The sequence below is a fragment of the Vanessa tameamea genome, chromosome 16 (assembly GCF_037043105.1).
Source record: "Vanessa tameamea isolate UH-Manoa-2023 chromosome 16, ilVanTame1 primary haplotype, whole genome shotgun sequence".
Classification (NCBI taxonomy): domain Eukaryota; kingdom Metazoa; phylum Arthropoda; class Insecta; order Lepidoptera; family Nymphalidae; genus Vanessa; species Vanessa tameamea.
Window position 1 is genome coordinate 2,800,488 of NC_087324.1, and position 15,373 is coordinate 2,815,860.

Consider the following 15,373-nt stretch of genomic DNA (forward strand, 5'->3'; position numbering starts at 1 on the left):
ATATAATTTCTACTTTAAAATATTTTTGTGAGTTAAATATTTGTTAAAATATGTCTTTGGAAAAAATAAGTAGACTAAGAAAATGTACTTTCCGTCTCTTTAAAGCTACAAACAAGGATTACGTAAAATTGAATGCTGTTATAAAAATGTCTATCGACGTCTTAAAGTTCATTAGAGTGGCCGGTGATTCCCCGATAAAAGAGCCTCTGTAAGCTGCTTTGTGCTTGGCTTGCTATTTGCAAGTCAATGCTCTTTTTAAAAGGCCAATGAGATATTGATAGATGCAGTTGAAAATGTGTTTTTTTTTTGTAAGAAAGCTTGAAAAGCTTATCAGAGGAAGTTCTTTCATGGTATTTTTTTTGTTTGTATAAATGCTTTTGGCCCTACTGACCTTTACAGCGTCGCCAGGCATAAGGGCGAGTACTAGACTCCGTCTAGAAATTTGATCCTTCTCGGGATCCGATGTATAGGGTATGAGATAAAATTCTCCTCTGAGAACAATCTCATAGAAGAATCTCGTCGTTCTGTACAACAGGATGTAGAGGATGTAGACAGTCAATGACACTGGCGTGAAATATCAATTAGCGCGTCTTGGGAAGTTTTGGATAAAACCGACTAGTAGACCGTAAATAATCGTACTAACGGTATGACGCTGCCTTGTGTGTATATGCATCTACTTTGTTGTCATATAATATTGTTGTAATAATAATATATTTTAATCTTCGTCCATAGATCGTTAAGATTTTAACTATAGAGTATTTTCATATAGATGGTTTTAACACAGAAATGGTATTTAAAATTAATTTATGAGAATTTCGCTAAGTAAAATCTTAGTTACATCATCTTATGTGTATGTAGACTACTGAAAAGATGTGATTATTGTGCATTTAATAAGTAATTTAAATCAACCAATATGAAGCAGTATTTATATAAAGGAAGTCACGTATATATATAATATGTACTAGCCATGTAGTACCTCAGGTTATACTTTTATATATATAATGATAATATGTTGAATGGGTATTATTTTATATAAGTTTAAGATAATAAATAAAACCGCAGTTTACAATAAATCTCTTTATTCGTCAATATTAAATATTCGCCTGAGTCGTTGGGGTCTATCCGATTTTTTTTTAATTTTTTAAATTGCTTTTGGCACAAATATAACGCAAAATAGAACGCTTTTTCACAAGATACTGATCGCTTAAACTAATAAAAAATTGTTACCTTAAAAACAACTAGAAAAATATACACGATTAATAATACAGTGTAAAAACGTTCTAATCTACTTTCCATTTCAGAAAAGTTTTTAATATAAAAAGAAAAAGGCGTAATCCGGCTATCGCGCCCTCATCATTGCTTCCATAAAACGAAACGTCAATTCAATTCAAATTTCCCTTCAATTTGTCAAATACTTCGACAGTTACTTACGTTTAAAAATTAAAAAAAATTTAATGTCACAATTTCTAATCGTGTCGTTTTACGAAAGGATTAATGAGTTTAAATTTAAATCAGCTTTATCATTGTTGTAGTAAGGGTCAGTTTAGTTTATTCACGCTTCAGCTGTTGGGTTCTGTGTCTGCGCTGTAGCGCCACTGGCGCTAGACACACTGTCCGGGTCCGATTCTCGAACTCCCATCCATGGTAATCTCTTTTGTAGCTCCGCTCTGAATAAGTGCAAAACAGTTTATCGTATTTGAAAATATTAAATCAAAATTGAATTATATTCTTAAACATTTTCTAAATATTGTTAACGTTTACAACATTTAATACTGTCGAGTAATTGTCTATAATTCGTTTTCGTATATCTTCAGTAGATGGATCCCTCTACGATATGTTACACAAAATCCTACTCGTAATAAGTATAGTTTATTACCTGTATCTTGGGTGGTTAATAGCGTATACCCATGGGTCGATGCATGATACGATTTTCGCGCACACTGCCGGCACCATAGTTGCCACTGGTGTTAACAAACCCCTAAAACAAACAGTATCCATAAAAGAGGTGATTGTATGAGATTGATGGTGTATGTATGTGTGACGCACATATCATATAATTACTAACAATAGTAGTAAGTAGATGAAAATTTTCTTAATATTTACAGAAGCCACACCTCGAGGTAGCTCCGAGAAGAGCTAGTTGGATATTGTAGAAGGACAATGAAGTTTTTAATGCTAATAAAAAATAATTTCAATAGAAATTATAATTTTTCTCAATTATTTAATGATCAAAATTACGTTTCAAAGTTATTTAGAATATAAAAGAAACGAACAAAAAAAAAAATCACTGCTCCGCGGTTCCATTAATGGTTTTATTCATTCTTAAACGTTAAATTACATTGCAATTATCAGTATATAGACATAGGTATGCGACTTGTCAATTAAAAAAAGTCTTAACAATAATAAAACGGCTACCGGTTGAGAGTACAGACTGACATTTTTATTTTCGTATCCTTTCGAAGGTATTTTTCGGTCTCACGTGGAGAGAAATTAGCATATTATTCTCATTACGTTGATACGAGCTTTAAAAGAAGAGATTATTACTAAATGTAAATTAGTGGGACCTGTTGGGGGAAATATAGACATGAAAGTCGCAAGGAAGCCGAAATGAGCGAAAGCAGTATGAATAAAATCTTCCAATTACGTTCATTACTTATTGCAAATGTTAAGGATTATTAACAGTGTTTTATTACCCAGTTATAATCAACATTCATTATCCGGAACAGGATTTATAATTCAGATTGTTTTGTTATTGTTTTATAAAAGTCTCCAACCAAACTTAAAATATCTGATTGACTAATGACTTGAAACAAATCTATTTAACTTTATATTTTTAAAAGTGTCTAAATTGCTATAGGTACAGTTAAAAGCTGTCAAATGTCTAACATCTAGGTAAAGATCTGCAGCTTATTCAATTACTTTCTCCCAATGCAATGACAATTGAATCCCACGCATACATGATGCAGGTTTACTCATAATGTTCTCTTTCAACGCCTTGTACGACTTTACTACAAACACCATTCGTTCAGTTTGTTTATTTTTATGAATATTACCTGTCTCCAAATGCGCCAGTCATCGTGACAAAGGCGTATGGTGTCCATGAGCACAGAAACAGGAAGAAGATCGTGAAAGCGACCTTCGCGATTCTTATTTCAACGCTCTTGCCCGAGTCCTCTTTGTTCGCGGCGAGGGATTTCACGTTCATCTTCTTGGCTTGTTCTTTTAGCATACGCTCGTGAAGACGTACCTGTATCGATTGTATGCACAAATTATTTCTTTAATCTTTTTTGGTTACTCTCCCTTCTGAATGGCTACCGTAACCGAAATTGGTTATGACGACATCATCATTTAGTTTTTGATTACCATGTTATGTTTAATTGATAATAATTTTGTAACAAGTTGCTGTCCATACATGATTGCGATTGTTTATTAAATTTTTAACAATTAAATGAAATAGCGTATACTTATAAGAATTGGTTATGTATTATTTAATTTGTTCTTAAAAGTGTATTTCTTATGAAAATTAATCTATTAAATAATTGATCATTCTAAGACAATATTAATGTGGAAATAATTTCGGTATATTTAACAGGAAACCTTTATAACTCAATGTTTTGTGTCCTTAAAACGATTAGGGCTGCTTCCGGCATAATAGCGCCCAATCCCTTTGATGTCAGAAATAAATTAATTTCCATGAAACCTCAGCGTTTCTGAAAGATGAAAACGATTTTTACGGCAGTCTCATTCCGTATGAAGCAATGATTTTGTTTTAATTAAATTTCAACAAAATCTTTATCTCAATATAATTCACTTCAACCTTGACAATTAAAATTTTATTTGCTTAAATTTCGCGACTTTCCTTTTAATGTGTTCCTTAGCATGCTCCTTATGACATTGATCATTAAAATGTCGTTTTATTTTCTTTCAACGACATTAAATTTATTATTTTATTAATACACCTAAAAATAATATACAAAGTAGTATTGTGAGTTTTATCAAAAGCAAAGATATACGACCCAGTCCCGCAAATTAAAAAGCGTTGAAGTCCAAATTGTTTGAATGTAATTAATAGTATTTGAAAACCGTTCTTTTTAAAAAAAGGGTTTTAGTCTTTAATATTTGTAAAGTATCTTTATTTGTAATGGTCTTGATATCGCTCCGCTATATTTATATTCCATAAGAAAATAGTATATTTTTAATCGAATATGCTTAACCAGCTCGGAAAAAGTATGGTCTAGTTTCAGCAGCTGCATATAGGTACTGACTCGAATTTCAATTCCGCAAACTTTCCTACCAAGAATAAAGTATATTTGAAAGCAAATCAGCCTGCAGAAATATTTGAACGGAAGGGGCTATCGGTCGATCGTGTGCCCCAGCTATATTGACTTGTTCACTTCACTGACCTAGTGCCCAAGATTTCTTGAGTTTGTGTAAATGTGTTAAAACTTTACGTATGTTCTAGAGATTTATAACTACTACATAAATATGATATTTAATTGTATTTAAAATGTATTTCTTTTCTAATTGAGTGCTTAAGTTCAGGGTTTATTTTACACTTTGATGAGGTGTTTCTCTTTTAGCGATTTTATTAAAATACATGACGAATGAAATGTTTTTATACTTTGGCATGGGTTATAGAAATATGTAGATTACAATAAATATATTTAGATTTTTAAAGATAAAGCAAAGCACTTTATACAATTAATCCATTAATAAAATATTTATATTTTGACAACGTATAAAAGTCTTAGTTTACGAGGCTTAGAAGCTACATTTGCAACATTTATAAGCCTTTTTAAAGGATATCCTGTAATTCGTTTTGAGAATATGTAAACGTTTTATGAATACTGATTCACAAATGCTTGGTTACAAAAAAGTGTAAATTATATTTGAAAAATATCACGTGAATGGATACTTCGGTATTATGAGATTTAGTCAAAAATCTGTATCAGTTACTGGCGCTCAGAATACGAACAAATAAAATATGCCGTTAAAACTTCGAGCCGAGTCAGTATTTTCCGTTTTTTATAACATTCTTTATCCATTCCGTCCGATTCTATTCGATTTCCTCTCGTATTGGATAAGTACGCTTTAGTAAATTCCCACAAATTGCTCTTATTTTAACTAGTTAATCCTGTATGAACATCTGGACGATACAATGGAAATATTGAAGATTCGAAATGAGTATTCTATTCGATATTTCATAGGCGATTTTTTAAGGTTTCAACATTCAATCTATTGTGTGTGAGGATTTGGATGTTTGTATGAATTGTTGCGAAAAAAAATATATATTTAAAAAATCGGCTTAGAATAGGTACAAGGTAATATAATAACGTATTACCAAGAAAGACAAAGGGCTAGACATGTTATATAAACTATTAATGCATCTTTCATACACTGATTCATTCAAATGCATACTTGTTTATGTTTCTACTAAAGGGAAATCTTTAAAAGAATTTTTAATTTTTATTTATTAGCATCTTTTAATCTTCGCGGCTTCAACATCTAACCGGCGAGGAGGAGTTAGGAACTCATTTAATTGTTACTCAACAAGTTGAAACTCTTTTGAGTGGATGCTAATTTAATAAAGGCGACGGGTCCGCGACTAATTGCAGTAAACCACTGTAGTAAACAGACAGATAGGCATTACTCTACCCCAGTATGGTGCTCCGTATATTCCAACATTCATCTGAAATAATAATTATACCTTGCCCAGCCAGTTATGTCTTAGAACGTTAATGTTTTTTTAATATATTTCGTAAAAGTTTATGTTTGTTTAATGCGTTATTGAATAAAAATATATAAATTTATTTTATTATCTTATTTAAAAATTCCTATATACAATTGTACAATCCTTAATTTCCTTATATTACATAAACAAGATTAATTTACTAATAATAAACATAATGCCGGCAGCATAATATAACCGGCAGCAAAACAAAGCTAATTTTTTTTTTTATTTTATTCAACGATCAAAATTGCTATCTTTACTACATATCCAAATTACAACCAAAATAATCAAAATGTTACGTTGCCGCAATCACTAGTTCCCTTCCGTTTGGCAAAAAGTGATTAACTGTTTGGACAGGATATAGATATTGCGATTATTACAAACACAAATGAAGCTGATAGATTTGATTACCAGTTTAATAATACTGTATTGTACAATCAAAGTCGACTTAGAGATAAATTAATATTTTGAGCCTTTGTAAATATATCATTTATTTTATAATATGTAATTAATAATATTAAATATATAATAAGAGTTACTCGATGTTTCATAAATTCGATCTCAGACTATCATAATTTAATCAATAAAGTTATTTGTGGTTTTATCGTATATTAATGTAGAGGTTTATTATTTTCTAGAATCGAATCCTTAATCACTATAAACTGTCAATTTTCAAAGTGAATCTGAAATATAAACAAGGTGACGCCGAAATGGAGAGCAAGATCGGTATCATGGCAAGAACCATTGTGTAACTTTAATTGAAATTTCTATGAAATGGACATTGGACTTGGATCTTAGAAAAATAATTTCCAATATATAATAACACATAGATGTGAAAGTAACTCTGCCTGTCGGTTTGTTGTATATTCACGATCAAACAACTAAAGCAAAGTTAATTGAATGATATTTGGTATGAAGCAAACTTGTACTTTTAAACACCCGATGTCCAAGCCTTAAAACGCAAGCGAAGCCGCGGGTCAACTAGGAATATATATTTTAATTAATTTTAGAACGTATCATTTGTTCGTAGCGTAAGGCCGTGGGGTTACGAGCAAATGTACTAGATTTTATTCGTATCCGTATTTTATTACGGTCCAATATTTACGGGCGTCAGGGGAGGTTATGAAAACTAATCCTTAAGACGTGTAAATTTAATTGGCATAAATTTGTATAAATATTAGTAGTATTAGTAAAATATTCTTTTTAATTATGAACTTTTTGGTAGTAAGTAGTTATCAAATAGTGGTAAATACATTCTATCCATAGACATTGTAACTACGAGAGGACTTGTTTATAATTGACATGATAAATTTGTATTTGTCGCCGGCAAAGAATTTATTGGAATTAAGTTCATTACTTGTTTACACATCTGAAATAACATGGTTGGCATTGATTTCCAGCTGTGCCAAAGTCTATGGGCGAAGGTGATTCCTCACCATTAAGTTGCCTATTTTCTCATCTTTTATTTAAAAAAAAAATGTTTTCAGTTTTAATATTTCTTACTGTTACTGTTACTATTTAATATTTTGATCTGAATGGATTTTATTTTGCCAAATAGATACGCCAGTAAATATAAAGTTTCCAAGTCATATGGAAGCGTATAACACTTTCGAATCATATTATACTTTTAGTACAACAAGAAACCTGTTCAAAAGAATAGTGACAATTCACTTAAAATAGGGTAATATTGAATAATGAGAAGCTTTCAAGTGCGCGATACCCTTACAGTAATTTACATATCCATAAAAAAAAAGGTTCGAAGGTGGCATTCAACGAATCTCTTAAGACGAATCTCAATCGGAATATATATTAGAAGCGAAGGGTTTTATAATATTTTGCATGTGAATATCTGAACCCTTACAGACTTAGCCGATCGCATTAAAAAATCTTACGTATTCAATTTTTTTTACAAGATTTTATTTGACTTCACCTCTCAGTATGAGTGTGACGTATCTTACAACTGAATCTTATTCCAGTTTTGTTCAACCCATAACCATAAGATACTTCCAACATACGTTTGGTGCAGGAGACGATATAATTTAGTAAACTTATTACTTTCTGATTCTGGAAATTAGTAAAGATATACCTTTGTGATCAAATATTCAAAAGTCATTAAGAAATGAAGATAGAAAAATACTTACAGCACCGAACAGTTTGGAGTAGAAGCAACAAATGAAAACCATCGGGATGACGTAGCTCCAGACGAAAATGCACATCACGAAGATTTTAGTGTCCTGGTCATCCGTTATGTAGTCAAAGGAACAGGTAGTGAGAAAGCCCTCTGTAATAGAAATGTGACACATTGCGTTATTAGTGTATAAAAAATATTTAAATTCGCATCAGTATCAAAATGGTGGCAGTCGATTTTGGTTAACGTGCCACCCGGTCTTGATTTCTTTCATAAATAACTCTCCATTTTCATTCTATCATAATAGTCATATTATTAAAAACTGTAATATCCACTATTTATGCAAAATTTTATAAAGTATTTAACGTTTTAAAAAATCTACCACTTTTTCTCAGCTTACGACTAATAAATTATTATTGTTATTTATATATAATCGTTACGTCCATTCAAAAATTTTACCAATTGTTTTACGATACATTTTGCTCGAACGGGCGATTACTCATCGCATTACGGTCAGTGCTTTGTGTTAAGCAATGGCCTTTCAGCGGATGAGCACAATTTCTTGCTAAATTGTTCATAATAAGTCGTTAATCTTGGTTTATATACGCATCGCAACGTAATCCTTTAATACGATGTATTATGTTTAAGTAAATAAACTACACTCGTTTAATTTTACACGTTATGATTGTAATCGATATTAATAAAGATATCTTGTTTGTATTCCTCTTAAATTAGATGCGATTACTGTGCGAGAAAGACATGATTAAGTCTTATTCATACACTTTTAACAGTAAGTGCTGATTTAATTATTGGGCCGACGGTTTTGTCGCTGGCTGGCTCTTAACTTCACACACGATTCATTTTGTCTGAACCTAATTGAGAACTAGATCGCTGTACTAATACTTTTTTTAATGATCTTATTGTAGCAAGCTTAGCATCTTATAATAGCAAGAAATATAGTTTGGTCACTTTCGGCCATATACACTGTAAGAAATACAAATCACTTCTTAGACCGTCAGTGCGCTCTCAACCATCGTATTTAAGGAGTTTTATATCTTGTACCTATAATTACATTGGCTCATTTAGCCGGAATGTGTTCCGGTACAGCAATACAGAGTGCTAATGTTTGGTGCTAGAATAATTAATGAAGGTGGTACCCATCCATACATATAGGCCCAGATCTACATAAAGTTTTACTAGCGGGTATATATTGAGCCAACTGGTAAATCATGGCAAACATCCGATAGATATGTCGGATGTAATCGGATAGTGTTATTGAAATAAATTTGCAAATACACATTTGGTCTAATCGAGCAGAATTGTGACATAGTGGTAGGTAAAGTGAATGTTACGATTTCATAGTAATGATATACTGTAATTATCATTTCAAATTTAACTTTAGTTATTCTTAATATTCATTTAAACATGTTAATGTTATATGAAAATTCTACCACAATTAATTCTATGACAAAGTTGAAATATGACGCTCGGCAAAGCGTAGAACATAAAACTTCAGAAAATTTTCCAGCATTGATATTTTATGTTTTGAAATATCACATCTAACGTATAAGAGTCACAGATTAAAATTATTTTAAATAAAAGTAATTTATCTTTCAAGCATTATAAATGGTCGTTTTTAAAATGTTGTCCTTTAGTTGGATTTAAGCACCCATTCAATAATTCATTCCATCTTTGTTAAGAACGTTTCAAAAGATTACGTTGCTCATTTTGCTAGACAAATAAATTATACTCATTACTCTTTTTCTTATAAAATTTGTAGCGTTTTTGAGGTAGATTAGTCCGTCATATTTATATGATCGCTGTTGATAATTATTTACTGTATTTGAGTATTAACTACAGTTCTTAGATGTAGATTTTCTGATATTAATTAAAATGCTTTACATCATTTTAAATTGTAGAGATTGTGAAAGATAATTCACAGTACCTGGCACAAATCGTCCCCAGACCTTGAAAGCAGGCAGGAAGGTGAACGGCAAGGCCCACAGCCAAGAGAACAGAATTAGTATAGACGCTTGGACACGGTTCAGTCTTCCATCTAGTGGGCTTGATATTGTCCTGTAAATGAAAAACAGTATGCACTTGTATATATTATAGCATTTACTTTCTTTTACCTTAAACTAATGATGATTTTGATAAAAAAAAACACAATTCAATACATAAACAAGGCAAATGAACACTGTATATTACAGCTCAGTTGGAGGTTGGAGAGGAGAAATGCTAATGGATTCGATTTTTAAATAAGTAATATTTCATGAATTATAAATAGTCTTAGAACTGCTCAGGGGTAGATATACAAAATCATTTAGCATTGGTATTTATAAAGTACTTACTTGTATCTATCAAAGGCGATGATGGCGTTCGTCATAGCGCCGCCAATGCCTGATAACGACCCTAATACTGCGTATACATCGCAGCCGAGCTGGTAGCCCACTAGACGCTGGTAGAACGAGTTTACGACGAGCAACGGCATTTCTAACATCATCATGAGGTCAAACACTGCTAGGTTGATGACGAACATGTTGCTTGCACTACGCAGAGATTTTGAGCTGAAAAACAATTCATTGAAAAAATATATCCCAAAATACAGTGACAACAAAATACCTAAAATCTGAATAACTAAAAATCTTATTCTTCTTTTATAATAAAAGTATGAGTCGATCAAATTTTGTAATAGAAAGAATCCCTTATTTTTCAAGCAGACACCTAGAGGGTAGGAACAAGTTGAGAGGAATGTAGTGAACAGAACAATTCCAATAACGTCAAACTTTCGCGCGATTTCCCATATCGACATGAACTATGTTATGTAGTTTCATAATGTTACTTTTACCATAAAAAGATAAGAAAGAGCATTAACGAATAGCATTTATAATTTATGTGCTATTCATAAATTATTGAAGTTAACTCTTTTGAAAATGAAATCTCTCATAGGAAATCTCTTATATTTAAGTTTTATTTAAAGTATTACGATGAAAGGATTTCATTCAGGTAAGAGAAATATAAATGTTGGTTTATTTCAATGTTAAATAAATATGATTTGCTTTTCATTTCCGATGGTTTTGTCAATTAGTATGTAAGAGCTGATTTTAGCTTATTGCTAATAAAATAAACAAAGGAGGTTACATATATGATTCTGATTTCAGCCCCTTACACGAAGCACAAATACAAAAAACACTAAGTATATTTACTTAGGATGGCTATTCAATTAAATTGGCCACTGTGACCAAATATGAGATATCTGGATACTCGTATAAGACCCGGTTTGTTCTTAACATTCAGACAATAGTTGATATTATATGTAGTCGTTAAAGTTAGATAAAATTGTAAGTAAGGTGTATAAAAACCTTTTTAATCACAAATTTAGTAGAATAATTTAAACTACTTTGAATATAATTTAATATCGAAAACACTAAAGCTAACCCTAGCATTAAGTACTAGAACGTTCGGTTGTTAAAACTAAAATATTAGTTATTTATCAAAAAACAAACAGCGATATTCTAAATTAGAAATGACACAAAATATCAGGAAACCTTTTTGTATTTATCGACTCCATACCAAATGACACAGATACGGAGCGAACTGAGGATGATAAAGAGAATGGAGTAAAAATGCGCGATGCCCGATGAACATCGGAAACGTTTTCCGAACTCGTAGAGCGGTTCACAACTTTGCCCGTGACACTCGTTTTCAGATTTACCTCGATGTACGAATACAATAATAATTTATATTTATATTTTTATATTTTATATGATCGTGTTTTTGACGACTTTTTAAGGATTTGTTATGTTTATTCGGGCAACTATTGTACATTAAATTATTATTCTTGTTACGAAACAAATATAACCTTTTCTGTGCATAAGTATTTACGAAAGTGGTTGATTTTTATACTTTTTTTTAATGTCACTGCTAATTTTCTATTTTAAGTAGTAGATATAAACGAATATTTATTACCGACATCGTTCATTTAGAATTCCGACGTTCTGTTGCGATCGGGATAAATCTGTTACCTTTGTTAGGAAATCATAACAGATAACAGATTTATTTATTGTTTATGAAAATTAAGATATTTTTTTCATGAAATGATATAAGCGTTTTTGTTGCCATTCCACGTGGTCAAGATCTTATTTACAATTTGGAATATATATGAATATGCAAATATAGTATAAATAAATAACAATATTTTTTAAGGTATCCCGAAAACTTTAAATTGAATGTTGATAGGTAACCAAATGTAACTCATCAATATTCAAACATACTTTTCTTTTTTTAACGGTATAAGGAAGTAATAAAATTATACAATAAGAATAATTATTATGCAATGTATACAATATAATTGTATATTTTCTTAGAAGCTCCATGATTTTCAAGATTTTCGCGTCGCGGCAAGTGCGTTTACAAACTTAATTAAATCGGCAGCAGTCAACGGCACTCGATCGCCGAATTGTTCCACGTTATTAACTTGAGCCGCTTCACGTTTTCGTTTGAAAACATTTAGATATTTAGAGATTAATAACGGATGAAATGATGGTGAAATTTTTCTTTAGATTGGTCTTTCAGCTATAGCGAGAAGGTAACGATAAGAACATCATCAGGCATGGCAGAAGATGACGATAAGAAACTATTCAAAGCACTTTTATTGGGAGGTGAAAAGTATTATTATTTTGTCACTTACGTGCTAAAAATCCATATAACGATCCCATTCCCTGACAACGATGCGAGCATTAGTAAGGTATAAATAAAAGCTAAACCGTAGTGCCAATATTTGCTGACCGCTGGAAAGTTCCTCCAGTGTTCGTGTACGAGGTCTTGATGGTCTTCAGGAATGTTCCATCCCAGCATATGTTCTACGACCTCTTGTGTTACCCTGGAAAGAAAAAGTATTATATACAAAACAAATAAATTAATAGCCTTAACATTTTATATAAAATATATTAAATGGTACGTTATAGGTATTTCTTTTAACTTTTTAAGAAATTCGGTGCATCAAAAATATGTATTAGTTATTCAGCCAAAAAAAAAATCCTGTAAAAGCGGGCCTTTTTTGTTAAAACAATTTGTAACATTTTCATCAAATTACAACTTTTGTGGCAATAATGCGGATATTTACAAAGTTTACTTCAATTTCAAGAAAGTCATTTAAATTAACCAATTTGTATTCGTTACGGTGTTGGGCGCAGCAGTGGGACCAAAGTTAAAGATTTTCTTATTTTGTTTTAAATATTTTAGAAATGAAGTTTACTTGAACTTTGTATCGCTTTTATGATAATATACAATTAAATATATAAGTGTTATACTAACTTGACAACAGTTAAGGTCAAAATCATTGAATTTAAAATATTTTTTTAAAAATCATATTGAACGAAATATTAATAAACACAAATAAAAATATATTAATATTAATACTAACATTTTCAATGGGTAAGCCACAGGGCCGATGTCATCTGTGTAGTTGGTCGCCATTTTGTGCACTTTTTACACCAAAATGGATAATGGCCGATTTTGTATGAAAACTATTTTTGCATTTGATAAAAAAATTTGAAAGTTGCTAATGTTAAAATGACTGTTGTTTTATGACGAAGTGAGTAGTCCGACGTAGGCAGTCGCTTCTCACTTGTGACTCCTTCTGATCAGGGTATTCTTTTATATCGTAGTAACGTGCGTGTCTCTTAATTCCTTAATTTAATAAAATACTAAAGCTTCTACTTTATTTGGTCAAATGTATTACATGTTCTGTATTCTTAGTGCGCTGTAATTCCCTTTAATTTGATTGTTTTTATAGAATTTATGCTTTAGTTCGATGAGGTAACGACGTACATTTTTAACTTTGTAAATAATTTCTATAATGTATTGGAAAAACAATTATAATTTTGAAGAAGATGAAATTATTTGAAGATATTTTGTGAGTATTGTTTTAGTGTAGATGTAGAACTGTGATACTTTGCACATTACAATTACACATTACTATTATGATTAAGTAGATGTAATATTTTTTAAAATGTTTTCCCGTTTTGAATTACGTAAGGATGTAAGTATAACAGCTAAAAGGTTTTCATAAAAAAAGTTTTATTTTATGTTATGTTTTTAATCTTTTGTAAAGTAAATAATAGATATTATTTTAAAAAAAATACGCCGTATTATAAAATTTGTTTATAATATATTATGAAATATACTGGTATACACTACAAAAATTGCAACATTAGTATAACAGGACGTAATTACAAAATAAATTATAAAATTACTCTTATTTTATAAAATTAATTTATATAAGTGAAAATATAGCACAATTTAAAATAGCTGTTTAAATTATAACCGCATGGAATGGTGGCATAAATGCTAGCAGCATTTTTTGTTTTTAAGCAATAAAAAGACTAAGGTATAATGATAAATGGAATGTAATATATTTTAGTTAATATTTTGTACAACCATATTACTAACTACTATTAGCCAAAAAGAATTTCAACTGCAAACGGAAAAAAAAAACATAAAATTTATACGAATATTTACGTAGTTTATTCATATCAATAATATTCTTCAGTGAGTATTATAAATCCTTGTTTAGATGGTGCTTTTAAAAATTAAATAAAATTAACGATAAAAACTATATTATAAGAATAATATCACATAATATGTCAAAACTAACGCAACAACGATCTCGTCATTACAATAATAACGAGATTGTAGCCAAGCCCCGTTCGGGCGCCATGAAACAGATCCTACTGCGGCACGTGATAAGAATGTGATTTGCTCAAAGTCGAACACACATTTATTTTATATACTTAAAAAAATGTTTCCTCATATTTGTTAATGATTTCATTCGTATATACAGATATAGATATTTATTAACAATTACTTTTGTCATATTTTTTTTTAAGATAGGCCCCAAATTAAATTGATTAGCGACACATCACTTACATACCCACGATGATATCTGCATAGTATAAATTAATTAACATCAAGATTATAATTAATCAGAAAAAAAAAATCATTGTGCATATGTTATTTCAAGTGATAGTTATTATTTTTACTTGTAATAAATTAGAAAATTAATTATAATTTTTATACCACCATTACGTAAGAGTTAAATAATTAAAAATTGGTATTCGTGTTGCGTGTTTGAATTTTAATTAAACAACATAGTCAAGTCATACTGTGTGCTATTGACGAAGACGTAATTAAAGTATAAATATTGGGGGAAAATGTCCTATAATTAGACGTTTTTATCGTTTGAAGAACAGATTTGTAGAAAATGAAAGAGATCGCGCATCAATTTTGTTAATATTAGTTTTAAAAAAATCTCCGTATTATGTACCTATATAGTCATCAATCATCATTATTCTACCGCCAATCAGCAACATTGTTTATTGTTGTATTCCGGTTTGGAGGGTGAGTGAGCCAGTCTAACTGGCTGGTAGGAATGATTAAAAAAATCTTGTAGCACTTATATGCATGGGCAGTGGTGACCACTTAACATCAGGTGGCTCATTTGCCCGTCCGCC

General features: G+C 30.6%; 2 protein-coding genes across 2 annotated transcripts in view; one reads left to right on the forward strand and one right to left on the reverse strand.

Moving 5' to 3' along the window:
- Nucleotides 1-15,373, forward strand: part of LOC113393943 (prolactin-releasing peptide receptor-like) — a 639,527-nt gene that overhangs the window by 251,473 nt on the left and 372,681 nt on the right. The window lies entirely within an intron of this gene.
- On the reverse strand, nucleotides 1,063-13,502 carry LOC113393933 (opsin-3). Its single transcript, XM_026631054.2, has 8 exons — nucleotides 13,285-13,502; nucleotides 12,550-12,741; nucleotides 10,211-10,426; nucleotides 9,805-9,935; nucleotides 7,873-8,012; nucleotides 3,054-3,247; nucleotides 1,877-1,978; nucleotides 1,063-1,667 (listed from the first exon to the last, which is right to left on the reverse strand). The coding sequence occupies exons 1-8, from the start codon at nucleotides 13,335-13,337 to the stop codon at nucleotides 1,553-1,555; spliced, it is 1,143 nt and encodes a 380-aa protein (XP_026486839.1). The 5' UTR covers nucleotides 13,338-13,502; the 3' UTR covers nucleotides 1,063-1,552.

What these genes read in the sequence shown, in the direction of transcription:
- LOC113393933 (XM_026631054.2), bottom strand. Translation starts at nt 13,337, where the DNA reads ATGGCGACCAACTACACAGATGACATCGGCCCTGTGGCTTACCCATTG. An exon ending in ACTGGCGCATTTGGAGACAG is followed by an intron (nt 1,979 to 3,053) that starts GTAATATTCATA and finishes TGTTTGTTTTAG; the next exon opens with GGGTTTGTTAACACCAGTGG. An exon ending in ATTAACCACCCAAGATACAG is followed by an intron (nt 1,668 to 1,876) that starts GTAATAAACTAT and finishes GCACTTATTCAG; the next exon opens with AGCGGAGCTACAAAAGAGAT.